Source organism: Euleptes europaea, chromosome 12, assembly GCF_029931775.1.
Source record: "Euleptes europaea isolate rEulEur1 chromosome 12, rEulEur1.hap1, whole genome shotgun sequence".
Taxonomy (NCBI): domain Eukaryota; kingdom Metazoa; phylum Chordata; class Lepidosauria; order Squamata; family Sphaerodactylidae; genus Euleptes; species Euleptes europaea.
This window is the reverse complement of record NC_079323.1, coordinates 33,492,178-33,512,423: the sequence shown is the minus strand read 5'-3', so window position 1 is coordinate 33,512,423 and position 20,246 is coordinate 33,492,178. Positions and strand designations below refer to the sequence as shown.

Here is a 20,246-nt window from a genome sequence, read left to right as displayed (position 1 = left end):
TTTCCAAGTACAGGTGAATCGGATTGTAGTTTCAGTGGTTCAGTGGTTCCTGCTCTGTAAACTCACCAACTTCTATATAAAATAGTTCAAAATTATCTACTGATTTATCCCGCATTCACATTTTCATCATACCTCCTTCACCTCTTGACTAATTAGTTGTTGTATATATGCATAGAATAAGTGGTGATTCGACTGTTTTGCCTTGTATTGGTAACAGTCCTATGCTTCTCTTCAATATTTATCATTTTTATCATCCAGAATCTTGAAGCAAAAGTTAGAGGAAAGCACATATTTATGAACACACAACAAGAAAAAATAAGAAAAAATATCATAAAGATAAATGGTCAGAACTAGGTAACTTTTTATTGTAGTCTGAAATTAGTAATTTTCAAAGAATACTGTGATACTGTTTTCTGTAGACAATATGAATTTATCACCTGTATGTGTATATTAATATTAATTTGTATGACTCCTTAAATCTGCAGGATGAACTCGCTGTCAAGTTTGGTTTCTTTGCAGTAAGGTCCTTTGTGCTCAGAGAAGATGGGACACTCTCAGTTTCCTGAGACAGAAGACTTTAAACGATTTATAGGGCTATAGAATCAATTTCATATGGGCAGCATCCTTTTCTCCTGGTTTTAATACTGAAAGGTGACTTCAGAAAGGCATTTGAAACCTGGCCTGTGCAAAAAAACAACCAAACTTTGAAGAAAAGTGGTGGCATAGTAGGCTATTGGTGGATCTAAGAACCCAGTCTTTATTTTAGGGTTCTTTTCATAGTAATTTAATCCCCAAGTGATTAAATACCTGGCTGGCTACTGCATTAATGATTAATTATTATAATCCATCACTCACATAGAATAGTATGTAAAAACACTAAACACCAGTAGGCTGTGCATACGATTTGCCAGAGTTCTGATAACGCCTCCAGCATCTCATCTGTTTTGAGGTTAAGATTGGATTCCAAGAGGGATAAGTCATGGTGGCACTTACAAAATAAATTGGATACTGGGTGTTAGCTGTTGCCATGTTTTCATAGATGGAATCAAGCAGTGTCTTATTTGCCCACAGTCTGAGATAGGGATTTGGAAACTAAGCTTTTTGAAATGCTGGAATAGGTAGAAGTGTGTGTGTGTGAGAGAGAACAAGAACCATAGTTATCTAATTGTAATACTATGAGTACTGGCTATTTCTCTTGTTAATCATCCAGAATGTTTAGTTGATATGCCTTAGATTGTAACTGATGATTAGAAGAGGACTATCTGATAGTAAAGAATTTCTGTTTTTTAATGAGAACCGTCACATCTAGGAGAAGGAAATTTGTCTTACACTGAAGATAGGTGACATGTCTGTGTGTGAGAGAGAGGGAGAGAGAAGTTGACAATTCTGAGGAAGAGGAAGCTTAACTGAAACTGGAGGTGCGACTTTAGGGGTTGTTCAGGCTCTGTAGGTTTTTGCCTTGTAGGCGTGTCTCCACTTATGGTTTGTTTGTACATTTGTAAAAATGACAACTATTACAAAGACACCATTGGTGCATTCATAGTTCTTAGGTGAAAATGTGCAGGAACCCAGCTGGTTGCCAGACTCTCATTCTTCTTCCCCCTCCCCCTTCTCCTCACACATGAATAGTAATGATTATAAAAATAATTGTTAAAAATCATGGTTAAAAAGTAACTCCCAGTTAGTATTTTTTTCGCTCCCCTGTGTGAGAAGGGAGAAGCAAGAGAACAAAGAATACACCTAAATGAGATTAGTGACTGGTCCTCCTAACGATCTTTAATTTTGTTTTAAAGTAGCCGTAGAGGTTCTGATTTGGATGTGGGCTGTGGCAGGGTGGTGCTAGTTCAACCCTGTTGCCCTGTGCCATTTCCCAAATGGAAACCAACATCTTCCTCTTCCACAAGCTGCTGTTATCCTGTGGTAGAAGCAAAAGATAAGGATCCTCAGCAATCCTGTGGCCAGAATTCATTCACTGCCGTAGTATCCACAAAAGTAAAGCTCTGTGGTGCCTGGAATTTGTCCAAGTTGATACTGATGAAAATTTCTGAGAAACTTGAAAGCTTATTCATTGATTTGTGGGTTGGTGTGTTTGGATTTATTCACATGGAACAATGTGGCAGCCAGGGATTTTTGTCTTGTTGGAGCTTTTTCTGATTCTTGCTTCAGAAGAAAAGAATAAAAAATTTGAGCTGGGGTGGAGGGAGAAAACTCTCCTTCAACCCCATGAAGCATAAATGAAGCGCTAGAACTGAATCAAGAAGATATCATTTGTAAAATTTCCTGGACTGCATTAAGGCTTTTTGCTCCCCCAGCTGTATCAAAATCTTACACCTCTGGTAAGTAGAAACATTCTTCTGATTTCCAGCCAGTCATTACATACTTGATCAAGATATCAGTACTATTGTTTTTGTGCTTTCTGCCCTGTCTGTGCAGCATATGAACATCAGCTAAAAAATAGTCAGTGCCATGGAATGGCTCTAATATGCAACATTTGCACATGGAAAATCAGAACCTATCCTGTAGACTCTCTTATTTGAACGCAGCATATGCACACTGGGTAGTATTCTACTAGTTTACCCAGCCAAGTATGGAGCCTTAACAGCCTTTTCTGCCTGATAAGGGTCCTTGCTCAGGAGGAAGCCACACTTAGCTTAGCGAACTCATAGGCTTCAGCCCAGAGTTTCGATTCTCTACATTTTCATGTTCTTGATTCAGAATCTGAAGACTTTGGTGTGTGTGCCAAATATGAGCATTCCTCCTAACGTATTGCAAAGGGGACCGTCTGAAAGTGAAAGCATGCTAAATCAGGCTGTGATTGTAATGTAAAACACAAAAGCTAGAGACAGAACCAAAGAGCCAGTGAATTAGAAAGCATTTCATCTGCATAATGGTTAAAACAAATGTATTTAGACTAATGTACATACATGCGTCTGGATACATTATAATGTGTTTTTTAAGAAGTTCGTCTCAGACAATAAATACCAAAGCCTCCAAAGTTTAGTGACAAGCAATGACTCACTCTGTCTCATGTCAAAACAATGCACTTTGGTAATTTTCTGGTCCCTTGAGAACCTATTAAACTCTAAACAAATGCCTCAGAATGTAGCTGATTGAGTGTTTAAATTATGTGCTTTTTGTGTGGACCTTTGCCAGCTTTGCATTGCAAAGGATTACAGCAAAGCAAGACCTGTGATTTACACTGACAATGATAATTTGCAGTTTGCTTTGCTAGCATCTTGGCTGAGTGTATCACTAGACAAAGTGTCCAAACAATGTATGCATTCTTAGCCTACATCATTTGTGTAGCTCTGTGTTTTAAGCTCTTTTAATTAAGTGTGAGTAATGGGTGAAAGAGGCTCCTGGTTCTCCTGTTTCTTGGGGGACAGGGAGTAGTTATTTCTATAGCATATTTGAATATTGACAGTGCTTCATTAACATACTCTCTGCCACCCTTAACCCTGTAAAGTAGGTCAGGATTACTGTGCCCCTATTGCAGATGTGAGGGCCACAGATGATAGGATGGCTTGCCTGTGACCTCCAGTGAGTTTGCCGTTGATGCAGGGAATGCAAAGGCACACTCTTACAGCGCCACCCTAAACAGAGCTACACCCTTCTAAGCACATTGAATTCAAGGATCTTAGAAAGGTATAGCTCCGTTTAGGATTGCATTTGTTTGCCACACAAGCTCTCTTTCCTCCATTTTTTACAACTGGTTTGGCATCTCCAAGGGCTCGTAGTTCAGTGACAGAACACGCACTTGGCAGTGTGTGCTTGAGGCTTCAGAATGTGGTTGCCTGTCAGTCAGAGGTAGTTCATAAAGGTTTGTCATAGTATCAGGCAGTTTTTAAAATATTTATTATCTATCTGTTCTAGAACTTCTTGCTCTGTTGTCTACAGTATGTGTGTATTGGCACACGGCATACTGTAACATAGAACCCTACAGGTAATGCTGAGCTGTGACGCCCATCATTTAGTTAAGTGTTGTCATTTGACAATCACTTTCCAGGTTTAAAATGTGGTGACATGTTCCCTTTATGCACCGGCGTCATAAGAGTATGCCCCTGGGAAGCTTATAAGCAAAGCATGAAATCGCTGTTGCTGTTTATCCACAGCCCCTGATATTCAAAAATATACTGCCATCTTATAAAGGAGTTGCTATGAAAGCACGATGAAATGCTTAATATTTCAATACTCTGTGACAGACAGAAATTGGCGTCATAGCCATATATTCTAACTCAGTGTCCTGGATGAGAAAATTTATAATTTCCCTTATAGCGTGTTAATATGTTGACATTCATTCATGTAATCTTCTGTACATTGCCTTGCTGCATGTTGTCATTCTGCACAAAAGGCGTGTTCACACATGGTTCTCAACTTGTATCCAGAATCTGGGGTTGAGTTTATCATGATCCTTGGTAGATTAGTTCTGCAGACGTATGCCCTACAATGCTGGCAGTGCTGCTGTCAACTTTGATATCACTGGTCACCTGTTTATAGGAAGTAGTAGGATCAACCCCCCCTCTTTCTCTATCATACAACAGTTCATTGGTGATCTATAGTATGGAGCAACTATACCTTGCTCACAGAATCATGCTTATAGTTTCTTTCTGTGTGCTATGATCAGCAGCTCCACACAGCCAAAGGGCATTTGAATTTTTAATAGTGTGGGTTTTGTTACATTTATTCATAATCTGTAATTCACATTAGCTCACTTTTATGTAAATCTTAGCCATGGGAGTTTTATTGGCTTATTTGCAAAGGAAGAAATATAATTAACTTTATCCTGTGAACTTACAGAGAACTGGCCTAGAGTAATGGCTAAGAGTCTGAGCTATGAATCAGGAACTCCCTTGCTCAGGTTTAACTTCTGCCATGAAGTTACAGATGGGTTTAGATAAACCCTCTTTGCTCCTCCATGTGCAATATGGGGGTGTGTGTGATCATACTGACCTACTTTGCATGATGTTGTCAGGATGGCAAAATGTTGAAATCTGTGAAGAGCGTTGAGCACTTCAAAATGCAGTATAAGTAATAATTAATGTTTATCAAACTATTCCATCAGACTGGTTGGAGATTATTCTAATACAGATAGACACGAATATCAGGTGAGGTATTTTCTTATTGCATGTCATCAGACAGTGTGTGTTAAGACATTTGCCAACTTGAATCTCAGCAGACCTTTATCTTACAAAACCTGAAGTATTTCCTTTAGGTACTAGCCATGGTGAATATTCACTAGCTTTGACATACTGTTAAATATTTGTTTTTTGTTTTTTTGTAGTCCTTTTCTATATACGTAATTTCAGTGGAAAGAAGTTGGAGTTTTAGCCATGGAACAGGCCAATGGTAACCTGGTGAATAGGGGGCTGATGAATAGTAAAAGTTTTTGGGGAAATTGCCTTGCTGTGCTTAGTATTTTTTTCCAGGCTATTTCAGTCAGAAAGCTGTTAGACTCTGGTATCTACCGAAAGCTTTTCCATGGTGGGTGCCCTTTATTTACCTGCAATACACCAGTTGCTTATTAAATACTCAGCTCTTGTCTTGCTCAAAGCTTTCCCTGCCTATATTGAAAGGAAAGACTTACGGTCTGTGGGAAGAATAGGTTACCAGTCTCTTTATGTCTGGGTTTCACATCATTTCTGATAACTAGTTATGTCTTCCTTTTTAATTGATAATGTGCTTGGAGGGGAACTAATTGCAAATTAAGGTATAATTCGTGACTGGAGTCAGTGTGATTACAGAGGGGTAAATTTTGAAATTAAATGTCTTGTTCATAAATCAGTCAACAAATGTGCTGTAGATGGGGCTTTTGAAATAGTACCATTAATGAAGAATTTTGGCTGCATGAATGTTGACATGAAGGCAGTAACAGTTTGTGCTTGTGGTTAGGGTTGCCAAGTCCCTCTTTGCCATCGGCGGGAGGTTTTTGAGGCGGAGCCTGAGGAGGGTGGGGTTTGGGGAGGGGAGGGACTTCAATGCCATAGAGTCCAATTACCAAAGCAACCATTTTCTCCAGGTGAACGGATCTCTATCAGCTGGAGATCCGTTGTAATAGCAGGAGATCGCCAGCTAGTACCTGGAAGTTGGCAACCCTACTTGTGGTCCATTTCTTCGTCTGCCTATTGAAGAAAAGATTTCTGGACTTTTTTTACATAGGGGCAAGCAAACTGAGTTATTGGCACATGACAAAGTTTGTCCACCTTTAGACTTTTTTTATTCTTTATTTTTTACTTTTTTATTCTTTATTTTTACTTTCAAAGGATGTACTTGTTTCTGTGTAGTTATTCTAACCTTTCATTATGCACAAGGATCTTTGTGGAAATCTTTGAATCCTGTGGATTTTGACGAGAGCCTGCTTTCCCAGCATCTGTTGAAAGTTATGCTATGAAATGGTAGACTATTCTTTAAAATGCTCACATGAAGTCATTAGTCTGTGCATCACTTCCTTAAGTCTATCTTTATGCTGTAGGAGTTAAAGTATTTGGGTTCTCCCGCTGGGGGGTTACACAGAACTCAAATTGTGCTTGAGGAGGGTCTTGCTCACTCACCTACAAAACACAAGATACCCATGAAAAAGGTCAAACGTACAGAGATCTGGCATCCATTTCACAACTTGGAAGACAGTCTTCAGCGTATGTAATACATATTGCTTGCTGCCAGAAAGCGAAAAGGAAATGATTGCATTTGAGTACAATGCATTCTTCAGCAATAGCCCAGTGTGCATGAAATTAGAATCTGCTGGACATTCATATAAAATAAATAAGTCAACAATATTTATGTGCAGTTAGAATTCTATACAGATAAAGTAATGCTATATATAAATAGCTCCAGGAGACGTAAATAATGACAGCATTGAGTATTTTGAGATGGTAGATTACCAAATAACTGGATGTAGGGTCCAATTTGTTTATGTAGCATTCAGGGTAAATGATAATGATCTTGATCTTGCATTGAGCCTATGGAATTAAGGGAAGTTTACCCTAACTCCAGCATGCCAAAATGAGAACGGAGCTTTCAAATGGGTTTGAGTTCAACATGATAAAATATATGCCTGCTTTCAAAATTGACTTACTTGGTGTATACAGGCCAAGATACCCAAAGAGCCACACGGTAAGTTTTTTATGTAATCTTCTTTCTACTTCAACCCCAGACCACTCCCAAATGGTTTCTACAATAGTGTAAGATGTTTCTCTAAAATGGTGAATTTGGGGAAGCATTGCTTCAGTCATAAGAGCCCTAGCATATGTGCCTAAGGCCCTTTGGATCTTGACCGTAGTAAGAAAGGCAACACTTTTATATATTCAATACAGATTTGATTACCAGAGTTGTAGGAAAACTGAATTTCCCCATTGTCACTAAAAATCAGTTTCATTCAAGGTAGCATGATTAATGTTATGTGTTTCTCGGGAAGTGCAATCCACGGCATTTTCTTTTGTTGATCTTCTTATTAGACTAGAATAACAAAGGAACTGACAACAAAGTACAGAATCACAGGGCACACTGGGCGGATAACTCCACTGTTTTCAAGTAGGTATATTACTAGCACCTGAATCAACTAGGAGAGATTTGTTGGTTTAGTGTGTGTGTGTGTGTGTGGGGGGGGGTTGTTGACAGGGTAAGTGTTGACTTGGTTGCCTTTCCCCCGAAGTAGACTGGGCATCTGGTGAACAAGGGCAATGTATGTTTTCAGAAGGAGTGTACTGTTAAGGTCCATGCAGTGTAGGACAAATCAGCAACCATTGATGATGTTGAGGGGAGGGAACTAGGATAAATATTTTGTGGACAGACTTTGGGGGCAGGCATAGTGTAATGAGTAGTATACAAACTATAAAATGGAAGATCCCATTTAAAATCTGTGCTGAGCCATGAACTCATTGGATCATTTTGGGGCAAACTGATATCTCTTGTGATCTGCCTCTGATCTGATTTAAGGAACAGCAATGGTCTATCATACAGGAGTGTTTTAAAGATCATGTAGTACTTTGAGGATACAGGAAAAATGCATATGATGCATTACATTTAACTTCTGCGTTGATGGTGGTGGTGGAAAATATAACTCTACAGAGGCTTAGTACTGAGCATGCATTGCTTTAAATTAACCTAGAGAACATCCTGCTGCAGGTGATGCTAGTTCAGTGTTCATACAAATGTTAAACCTTAACTTCATGCACCCTCATGAAGATAGACTACTCCAGCTACAGAATTCATAGTTGATGTTCACTAAGTCCATCAGTACAAGAATGTTGTCAGCTGCCCTGAGCCTGGCTTCAGAGATTAAGGGTGGGGTAAAAATCTAAAATAAAAAATAAATAAATAGTGCATTGGCTAATGTTCAGTATACAAACAAAACACCAATACATGTATGGGTAGAATTTTCTGTTGGGTTTTCTGTTTGTATGAATGTAGTATTCACTAAAAACAGCCCTGTGGTAAGGGCTGAGGGAGGGGGGATGACAAGCTGAAACCAGGACATTAAACACCATCTGCTACTGCCATCCCATCTAGTTCTGTGTCTCTTGCCTGTTAATATGATTTGGAGTGTTGCAAGAAGGTGGGGGTTAATTTTTTTTAAACCTACAAGACTGTTTTATACACAGACATTTCACTTACTCCATTTAGCATTGAATCAAAATTAATACTCTGAGAATCTAAACAAGCTTGGGTTCTAAAATGCAACAGTGCAGTGTACAAGTTTGTGTAACAACAGTTGTAGAGCATCATTATCAAGAAATGGTGCCTTAACTTGTGTGAGAGCTTTTTCACTCGGGTAGGCAATTGCTTAGATAGCCTGATGGCGACATCACTTGGCAAATGTTTTGGACGCTACTCAACATGTGACATCATGCTCCTTTAGGGTTTTCCACATAAAATGAGTACTCCAAAGAAAACACAAAAATCGAGACTTAATCTAAAATCTATTATTGCATCCTCAAAGGTCTCATTAGCCACTTCAGTTCCCCCCCATCCCCTTCTAGGCAGATACTAGTAAATGTTACAAGTTATAATGGTAAACTGTTTCCAAGTTTAAAAACAATTAATTTGGGTTTGACCACTGTTGTGGGGCGGGGAAGGGAAGGCGATTGTAAGCCGTTTTGAGACTCCTTAAAGGTAAAAAAAACAGTGTATAAAAACCAACTCTTTCTCTAAACATTTGTGTGTGTGTGTGTATATTCCAGCTCATGTACATATTTGTTTTCAGATAATGTAGCATTATGTTTCATTTAATAAAGCCACTCTTCATTCCAGCCTTTCTGCGTTTTATGAACTCTGCATATACGGGGAAGAAATACACAACCTTAAATGTTGGTTCTTGGGGATACCGGTCTTTCATAAAACAATTGTTAAAGGTGGTCAGTGTCTCTGCTGAAAGCACACCCCTTTTCTTGTTTGCTTAATGATTATGCCCAAGAGCACCTAATTAATTTTTCTTGAGTTTTGTGATTGTATTTTATTAAGTTTTTTTTTTTTCATGGGACCTATGCATTTTCTGTGGCACACTTAAAGGAAGAAGGTGTAGCAGGAAGAGGGAATGTTGCAAGTAATGCCAGACTATGTGAAATTTGAAGTTCTGGAGACAAAGCAGAGGAAGTATTATCTATGCATCATGTGAGGGTAGAGTTCTCACACCCAAACATTTCCATCTGGAAGCTGTTCTGAGCAATAGGATGCAAAGACAATGTTCTCATGCTTTTTAGAATCAAGTATAACTGTCGGGGGAATAGGAAATGTGACGGTAATTTTTTCCTGTTCTCTTTGGAGGATTCTTCAGCTGTAATTCCTGTTTCGAAGAGTAGGCAATATTTAAAAAATGACATAAAGCTACTTTAATCTCCATCTCTCTCATGTGAGTTGGTGAGAAATCTTTCTATCCAAAGGCATAAAGGCTTTCCCTCAACTTTTCCCTTAACTTCACCTCCTGTTATCCTCAATATCCTGTGCTACATTTTTTCCCTTAAATGTTCCTGCTACAGCTCAACTTTTGCTGTGGTTCTCAAAGCATTCTGCTGCTTTTCTGAGGATAGAGTAGCTTGGATTCTTTGTAGCATGAGTGCAATTATGCTGTGTAAACAGTAACTTTACACACTCCCAGTGCAATTTCTGTTTCCTCCAAAATTGTGTCTCTGTGAGTCTGTGGAAACCCCCTCCCAGGAATATTATGGGGGGGGAGGTCAAAGGGGGGTTGCAGTGAGAGGGAGGAATTGGTAAAAGTCACCCTTCCATGAGAACATGTGCCTACTGTGAATGGAAGGGGCACTTGCAGAAAGCATACACCATAATGATGGATAAATTCATAATTTCCCTCCACCACAGTGAGCTGTTCACAAATTCTGTGAACGTATATCTAATTCTTATTACATGGATAATTCTTATTACATTCAAAACATGTAGAATGTGTGATTGAAACGCTGCATTTATCCAGGTACTGGTTTCTGTGTTCATCAGTAAAGTGAACAAACATGGGCTCTTCCTTACAAAAAGATGTACGCACATACATGAGGGATGTCCATGCATTTACTGTAACTTGAACAAGACTAGCATGGGGCATGGTCGTGTATCTTATGCTATTGTAAAGAAAGCTGAGTACATCCTTCCCACTGTTTTGCATACCAGTTGTAATACGGCATTAAGCTTTTAAGATTGGGGATTGCATGTATTTGTTCTGATTATGGGGATTATGTAGTAGCTAACAGCCCATCCTGCCCCACTATCTAGATAACTTTTTGATTCCTGCATTTCTTCTTTTAAAAAACTACACCATAAGTGGCTTAAAAATCTTTTAAGAAATCAGTAAAAGCAATACCTTCAACTGGAACCTGCTGTGTCCCTGACCAGTGGAACCTCAGGTATAGCATGAGGGGCGCATAGTGGGGGGGGGTCTGCCTCCCTTTTCTGCTGACAACATAATGTCATGTGCGGCTTCGATACATGGCCTATCCATGTTACATTTTAGATGTGTCCAATTCCTGGGTGGAAGCTGAAAATGAAAATACTTAGGAAGTACTGTTATTTTGGATACTTGGTAATTTTACAGTTGCCTTACCTTTCTTGTTCTTGTTCCAGTAAATTAGTAAATTCATCACTTTTCTCCATGTATTCTGCATGCTTCCTCTTCTCATCTTCTAGCTCACATAGAGTTTGCCTGTGAGATTTTTCTACCATTAAGAGTTGCTCCAGCATCCGTCGGTGTGTTTCTTTATGCTTTTCAACCACTTTATCAAGCTAAAAAAGAGTAACCAGATTCTCTCACTGTTCTGATTTTTGTCAAAGCAACAAGGTTTTTTTAAACCGAATGTAGATTTATTCGGATTAGTAGTAGTATTAGCACTGGCTACAGAAAAATATAAATTAATAACTGACCTTATATTAACCTTTCAAATGTATTACCTTATGTCAGAATTACTGCTGCATCCAAATATATCGAATGCTATTCTACTGTTGGATGGCTGACAAATTTTACACAATGATTTTAATTTTTGGGACCCTTATCCATATTTTGTTGAGCATTTAACTCTCAATTTTTATTTTAAAAGTATTGTTCCAAAAAGTAACCTCCTATAATTAAAGTTTTGGCTACAAAAACAACTGTCTTAAACACTCTCTCTCTATATATATAACCTGCAAAGATAGTCAGTGGGATTTTGCAGTGGTTTCTTGAGTAGTTTTATCATTGGCCCAGCTCTGTTCATTAAACTTTTCACAAATCTTAAACTACTTCAGCGATCCTCACAATATATCTGCACCAATACCTTTGCACCATTGTTCTTGCAAGTCCAGCATGATGTCATGCTTTGTGGTGGTGTCCCTGCATAGCTATTGATATGTGTGTGTGTGTAAAGTGCCTTCGAGTCGCAGCCGAGTTATGGCAACCCCTTTTGGGGTTTTCATGGCAAGACACTAACAGAGGTGGTTTGATATATCCCACCCTAAACACATAGGTGCTGAGGTAACGATCTTTTGGATCAAGCCACCACTTCATCAGTTATTCTTGGGAAACAATTATATGTTGTTGGATGAGCTCCAACTGTGGGGTTCTGTTGAAGCTCTGCTAAGCTGAAATTGCATTTCTCCTTTTTTTCAGGTGATCTTAATAAAGTTTTCAGGCTTGCTTTGGACAAATCTAAACTGAACTGAAGTTTATGTGTGGCCTTCGGCCACAGATAATAATCTCTATCGATCACTGCAATGTGTCTTTCAGAATGTACTTAGAGGTACCTCTGAAAATATTCTAATGGTGCTGGCTGTGGCCAATTGATTATTGGCTTTTCTGAGTTCTTCCATACAAATTTCCGCTTGCCTGAAATGACTAGAAATTGCTCATGGGCAAGTAGTTAATAGTAACTGTGCCATGGCAATAGATAATACTTCCTGTACAATGCTGTGTCTCATCTGTCTGTGTCTTACAGCTCTCTCAAGATGGTTGCGATCAGGGAGCAAATGGACGATGAGCGCTGTTACCATAGCTCTCCACTTTGTTTTCCTAACCATGTAAGAGCAGCTTGATCATGGTAGCCTCAGTTCACACCACCACTGGTAGTACTTAAACAGTAAAAAGGTGGTAGGATACAGAGAAGTAGCCAAGGCAGCACTGCATTTTTTCAGCCAGGGCAATACAGCACCATATGATGGCAGCTAAAGGGTAAAAGAAGAGGGGAGCTAGAGGGAGCTAAAATCCTTCTCTTCTCGAACTTTCAATTAGCCAACTTCTGCAGGATTGCGTCTATGTAGCGAAAGTCGGCTAATAGGAAGTTTCTTCCACTAAAGTCTATGAGGATTTTTTGCGAAGCTCCTGTGGGGACATTTTTAGGGGTAGAGGTCCCAAATTTTCAGAGTAGCTTTCGGGGACTCTCCTTGCACGAACCCAAAAGTTTGGTGAAGATTGGGTCAGGGGTCCGGTGTTATGAGGTCTGGAAGAGGTTGCCTCCTCCATAGACAAGCATTAGCGAACAGAGACTCTCTTACCTTCCAATGCTTGTGTATGGAGGTGGGAGGGGTGACCTCTTCCAGACCCCATAACTTCAGACTCCCCAACCCAATCTTCACCAAACTTGGGGGATCTTGCAAGGAGAGTCCCTGCAAGTTACCCTGTAAATTGGGGGGGGGGGGCTCTACCTAAAAAAATGCCCCACCCCGGGCTGAATTTTTTTTGGGAAACCCAAAAACAAACCAAATTCCCATATGGGAATTCGATGTATTTTAGGTTCCCCCCCCCCAAATCGGGCCCAATAAACCCAAACCCGATTTTTACCGAATTTTACCAAGTCCTTCGACACCCCACTGGACACCTCTGCCAGCTCAGATGAAATGCCATTGACAACTATTCTTTGAGTGCAGCTCACCAACCAGTTCCCTGTCCACCTAACTATGCTAGAGTCCAGTCCACAGTCCTCCAGTTTACTCATCTAAACATAATGAGGAACCATTATGTCAGGTGACATATAACTTGATCCTATAACTGTGACATATAACCCAAAATGCCTCTGCATGGAGAATCATGTTCTCCTATAGGTTATGGTTTACAACTGGTACAATATAAGGCTTTGCTTCCTTAGCATCCACAGAATACTTGTACAAAGAGAGAAAGGAAGCACATTGCTCCTGGAATTTAGGAGGGCTAACCCCAGGCTGTCTGCTTCTCTTAATACATATTTTTGCCCTTAGAAATAAAAAATTGTCCCAGGCATAAAATTAGAACCAAGACACACATAAAATAAGCTTGGTAATTCTCAACTGGCATATCTATCTGACTGTTGGCAGCATTTTAGGCACTGCTCCCAAGAAACCAGCAATTAGAATACTAGTTACGTTAGGGACCCAGCATAAGATAGTTTGCCAGAATAGTACGGGGAAGTCCACAAGACTCTTTCCCACACTCTAGTGCTAGTTAGCCCTAGCTTTCCATAAATATTTAACTTTGTTAACAAAATACATCTACATTTTTGTCTACATTTTTATTTTAATGGCTTTTGGAAATGTTCTGTGTAACATTTATCTGCATTGGTTCCAGAACTTCATTGAGTATTAGAGATCTGTACCATTTTGACTATTCTCAGAATGTTTACCTCTGCCTTTGATAGTGCCAAAGTCCAGTGGTGTTAGAAACTCTTTTGCTGCCATGTAATGCGAAAAAGAAAACATTTGTATAATATATGTGAGATAGAAGTCCAAATTATATTTTGGATTTTTTGTGGCAAGGCAGGCGTGTTCCTGGGATCGTTTCCATTCATCCTGAAAGTTTCTGTGACATAGTAGAGTGGGATTTTTAAAAAAAAGAAAACAAGTTGACCTCTGCATCCAAACTTCACCTGATTTAGATCATAACTAGAATGCTAAGGTTTCAAGCTCCTTGAACAAGTCTGACCTTTTTGCCCAGGGGGGTGAGGGGGAGGGAGAGAGAGAGAATGAATATGAATAGTTACCACTGCGGGTATATTTCTTTCAGAAGTCTGCAAATGCTTGAAGGTAGAGTTCTATTCGTGGGGATCTTTTATTGTGAACAGTAATGAGATGCATATGAAATGTGTGTACATTTGAATGGAGAGAGAAGTGTTTAAAATTGCAAATAGATACTGGTTTAACTCTTATTACTATTCATTGTTTTGGGGAGAAATCCTAAATAGATCTACTCAAAAGTAAGTCCCCTATTGTTCAGTGGGGCTTACTCCCAGGGATGTGTCCCTAGAATTACAGGCTTAATTGTCTAAAGTTCTTCACCAAACCTCCTATATTATTCATCAGCATATTAACCACATTCAGTAGATTTTTATGAAAGGGAATTTTTAGGTTATATGGTAGATGGTATATGGTAGATCAACATTTTTGAGCTCAAGTTTGTATCCACTTGAGACAGCTGTTACTGCTCTTGTCTTACTTGTATCTAATACTGAAGTATTCTATTGATAGGACAGACGTGGATGTGAAAAGTGAAGAATGTGTCTTGTCAAAGTAAAGTTTGATTTCAGTGGAGCGGGTATGTTTTATTCCTGTTATGCAGTATTTTGTCCACACTTGAGGTGGGAAGCAAAAATACAAACAGAACTCTTTGCGGACACAAAACTGGAGTCCCTCAAGTCCAGGATAATGTGAATTCTCCCCCCCCACACACACACACCTATATTTGCATAATTAGAGGTCATCTCAGGCTTTTAATAAATATAAATTGAGCTGCAGCCCTGTCACTACTAGTTAATATTATTGGTTGAAACCAAACTGAATATCTTCCCCAGCATAAGAAATATAACAGTTCTTCTTTGCAATTTTCCATAGTGCCACAATTTAGTACAGAGCATCTGTGGACCTGTTTAGAGCTTTCTGCTCCCCTCAAGTAGAACTGCTTCATCTTTATGCCCATGCATTGAGGAACACGCTGAGTTCTTTCCTGCTCAACTCTTTCTTCTGACCACCAAGATAGCAGCATCACTGGGAATGTTCTGCAAGAGGCTTTCTTGTTTTATTCACAAAGCAAATGTTGAATGGTTAGATAGGTTCAGTCTCCGTTTATTGCCTCTGCTTTGCACTCCCCCCCCCTTTCTGTTTACTATGTGTAGAAGTGAAGACCTGAGCTGGAAGATTTATGCTTTTCCAATGAGCATCTCTTCTCACTCTGGGTATTCAAACATCTTTCTCCTGGTGTTTCTAGGAGATCCCAAAGGCCACATTTAAATAAAAGTCCCCGATACACCGTTACTTTCCATATGGGGCGAAGTAAGCGTAGGGAGGACTTATGTGAGCATCGGGTCATATTCTGCTTCACTTAGAGGTTAAAGGAAGGTGGGAGTAATATTCAAGGAGTTCCACACTTGTCATGTACAGGTCTCTCTTTGTTTATCGTGAGAACTCTACATTCCACGCTTCTTTGTGTACGAGAGGGGACATGCCTGCTTGTTTACACAGTCATATATCCCAGAATGGAACAGGTGAGTCAAGAGTCCTTTATTGTGTCAGGGGCTCTTGACTGTCAGCTCACATTACCCTCTGAAATCATCCCTTGAATCTACTTGCAACATTGGAAATGAAGCAAGACGTCATTTATTTGAAAATAATTGATTTATGTGAACAGGACCAGAACCTGGTGATAGTGATGCAGGAAAATATTCTGCATTGCATGCCAGTAATTTGGTCCTGCCTGACTTCTGGACTCATCATACACAAATAAAAAAATTAAGGTGAGGGTGATCAGGAAGTAAAGTTGTGAGAGGGTGGTTTGGCTGAGGGGATGAAGAAGGTTACAACAGCATTTATAAGTAGGATGTAGTTTATGGATGGCTCTAGATCAGGGGTCCCTGATGTGTTGCCCACCTAGTATGGTTAGAAAATGGGTGGGGCTATTGGAGCTTTTGTCCAGCAAGGTTTCTGATTAATCATTGGAGACCAGGTTAACTGTACAGATTTTTTTTTTTAAGTGAGAGGGTCTGGAGACCAAGTCCTATGAGGAAAGGTTGTAGGAGCTGGGTATGTTTAGCCTGTAATGGAGAAGACTGAGAGGGGATATGATAACCATCTTCAAGTACTTGAAGGGCTGTCGTATAGAGGATGGTGCCGAGTTGTTTTCTGTTGCACCAGAAGGTCAGACAGGAAACAACGGGTTGAAATTAAATCAGAAGAATTTCCATCTAGACATTAGGAAGAATTTTCTAACAGAGCAGTTCCTCAGTGGAACAGGCTTCCTTGGGAGGTGGTAAGCTCTCCTTCCCTGGAGGTTTTTAAGAAGAGGTTTGATGGCCATCTGTCAGCAATGCTGATTCTATGAACTTGGACAGTTCATGGGAGGGGGGCATCTTCTGGGCACTGGGTGTGTGTGGGGGAGGTAGTTGTGAGTTTCCTGCATTGTGCAGGGGGTTGGACTAGATGACCCTGGTGGTCCCTTCCAACTCTATGATTCTATGAAGTTGTTTTGGCAGCAACTGTCACCACAGCACAAAGGTTTTTACTGCATTAATGAAGGTGAGTTTTGGGTACGCAAGAATATGTGTTCCTTTAAACAGACATCCTGTTAAAGAGAGCTTCTACCTAAAATGTTGAAGAGTTACTATTGGAGTTATGCATAACCTTCCTGCCATTTTGTGGTTGGCTCTGCCTCGTGTGGCAGCCTTTTTGATGTGGTACCCACCCCCCTGTGCTGGAATTCCAAAGGTGGTTGCAGGCGCCAAAAGGTTGGGGACCCCTTCTGTAGACCAGTAGTTTCTTTTAGAATGCCGAGTCTTCATTTTGGGCTTTTAAATTCATGGAGTTCCTGGACTTTCTATTAGTTGACAACCATGTTTGAATTTCTCTGGAGTTAAAGGATGTCATCAAAGCAGGAGTGTATGTTACTTCTATAACTGAGATTTAAAAGCTGAGCTCAATGTTTGCGGCATTCCAGAAAACAATGAACACATGAAGCTGCCTTATACTGAATCAGACCCTTGGTCCATCAAAGTCAGTATTGTCTACTCAGACCAGCAGCCGCTGTCCAGGGCCTCAGGCTGAGGTCTTTCACATCACCTACTTGCTTAGTCCCTTTATAACTGGAGATGCTGGGGATTGAACCTGGGACCTTCTGTATGCCAGGCTACGGCCCCTTCCCGAAATGTCTTAACATTTCCTTCACTTGCCCTTCTCCAGTTACATTAATGAGGCTAATTCTTCTGATTCCTGGGGTTGTCATGTCTGCACAAATACATTTTGAGTAGTACGTACCTCTCCCATGGGCTTTTCATAGATATCCTCTTGCCATAGTGTAGCCTTGGCTTGGATAGCATCCCGTTGAAGTGCCTCGAGGACCTTTTTCGGAGTAACAAAGCCATATTGTGCTTCAAGTAAAGCGAGGTTAATTTTTTCAGCCTTCAGAACTCCTATGACTTCATCCTGAGCCTGCAGAAACAGAGAGAACTCCAGTGAGGTTAGTTCTGAGTATCCTCTTATTGAATTTAGTTCTTTTGCTTCTCTTCAGAGGAGTGGTCTTTTACTCTTGACTGGCAGTTGTTTGTATACCTGTGACAAATGCTGTGAACGATTGGAAAAGGAAAAATATTGCCCTAAAATAAGTGTAGTGTCCGGTGGTTTGTTCCTTGACCCCTCATCTTAGTCCCCTGCATGCTTTGCCCCGTCAGTTTCAGCCCATCCCACCATGTGCCAAATGATGGCAGGAAGTATGGAAACATGGCTATGAGTGAGCAGCAGCACAAATTTCTATATAAACGTATCTGTTTTTATACTAATTTTTTTTGGGGGGGAGGCAGGGTATGTATGTTGTTGTTTGGGAGGGTTTGTATTGAACAAATGCTGTAAGGGGAAATATTCTTAAAGATACTGGCAGCTGTTTTTAGATGATCAAGTCATTCATACCTCCTGTGGGAAGCTTAGGAGCAGGAGTACAAAGTCACCCTTTGTTGTTTTAAATCAAGCCAGAAGCTGTCTGCTGCTATTGTTACATATATGTGTTTGTGCACTGAGGTGCCTAGTGCAGAGGATGTGACCTTCCGTAACATGCATTCCAATAGCATGCAATAATGGCAGCTCTCTAAAACAAGATTAATTGGCCTGAAAGTTGGCAGAGTGACTCATGTGTGTTTGTGATTACCTATACAACGCATACTTCATGCACATGGCCAAGATTTTTCAGCAATAATTAATGATGCTAAAGACACTGGATTTCAATTCAGTTCGGATCTTTCAAGGCCTCAGAAGAAGCAGGCTATTTAAAAGTGGCACAATTTGAACATCGCCTTTAAAAATCAGGGTGCAGTTTAGACTCTGCTTCTTTATCTTTACATGCTGTCATGCAAGCAAATAGAGATATGCACCATTCCAGCTAAAGCTAGGATTTTAAAATCCCATAGATTGCAATAAAATTACAATTACTGTTAATAGTTGGCAAATCTTTAAATTGGGGATGCACCAGCCTGCATATGTGGAGAACCCCAAATTTCAATTGCCATCTGCTTTATTGATGATACAGGTAAAACTTTCTGCATTTTTCAACAATTTTACTTCATGGTGAGATGAGAAATAGTTATCGGGCACTGCCCCCTCCTTCTAGTCTGTTTCCCCAGTTGGGCAGTTTGTTAGGGAAAGGTTTTTGGTTATTTTTACTGATGCATTACTCCCTTCTGTAAATCTTCATTTTACTCTGCAAACCGTTTAATATCCGGCCCTCGTAACAATTGAGTTCGACACCCCTGGGCTTGCACCATGCCACCTTCCCTCCCAGCAGAACTGCCATTTTAATACAGATGTTTGCTGCAAGCTAACAAGGGGATGCCATTGTAGGTTATGGGACCTTCATGTCTGTAGCAATTTGGGTAACACCAGCTATTATTATAATCATACTAGAAATATACTGACCTGTAATTCACCCTCCAGCACACTCAAAAGAAATAAAAGGTCATCTCGAGAAAGGTCTTCTCTCTTTTTGGAATAGTTTCTCTGCTTCTTATGTAATTTGGAGCTTCTTAGAATAGTATCCGGTTCTGTTGTATAGTCTTTTTCTGTTTGTTTTCTCTTCATTTTTACTCTCTCAGTGCAAGGGATATCTTCCACTTGGGTGTCACTTAGCATTTTTTTTTAGTGTTTTAATGTGGAACAATCCTCTGTGCTGTTACTTCTGGAACACATTTCCAAATACCTGGTGAGGGAAGATGAAAAATAAATGGTCAAAATAATAACCTTGCAGGTTAATGCACGGCTGAATGTGCCTCGGGTCTGGTATCTCATGTCACAATCTCTTTACATAGTAATGAGGCTGACCCAAGACACTTTTTGAGATGCCTGTGAAGTGAGGTGCATTCAGCAACCCTTTGGAAAATTGCTGAAGTGCAGCTGTTATACTGTTCATGGTTGCTGTTCCTGTCAGGCCACTTAACTGAGACTATGGCTGTTACCACACTAGGTATTCCCAGTGATGTATCAAGAGTTTGGAAATGTTATAAAAAATTCTGTTCGTACTTTTAATGTATTCCCACCGATGTATTAAGAGTTTGAAACTGTTATAAAAAATACTGTTCGCACTTTGTTTGGCCCCTTTAGCTGTGAAGACGTCTTCCAACCATTATTTAGCTGTGGCATCCAAAAATCCTTTTAAAGTGATGTTTTTTATAACGTTTCCAAACTCTTGATACATCGCTGGGAATACCTAGTGTGGTAACAGCCTATGTTAAAAGGTCAGGATTTAAGTTGATTGTAAACCTTGTTAATAGGTTTTAGCAATTTCTTGTTGTCCACTGGTGGTTGTATCCTGTAGTTTCTTTACTTTGTAAGTGATAGATTGG

At 39.9% G+C, this 20,246-nt stretch overlaps 1 protein-coding gene across 1 annotated transcript in view; it reads right to left on the bottom strand.

Annotated features, from left to right (window-relative positions):
* FILIP1L (filamin A interacting protein 1 like) overlaps positions 1-19,590 on the bottom strand; it is a 64,406-nt gene extending 44,816 nt beyond the window's left edge. Inside the window, exons 1-3 of the mRNA XM_056858353.1 lie at positions 19,324-19,590; positions 17,677-17,850; positions 11,042-11,220 (exon numbers count right to left, since the gene is read on the bottom strand). Of these exons, the coding sequence (XP_056714331.1) occupies positions 11,042-11,220; positions 17,677-17,850; positions 19,324-19,536 (566 nt within the window). The 5' untranslated portion in view covers positions 19,537-19,590. The remainder of the gene's footprint in view (positions 1-11,041; positions 11,221-17,676; positions 17,851-19,323) is intronic.
* Positions 19,591-20,246: the final 656 nt, after the last annotated feature.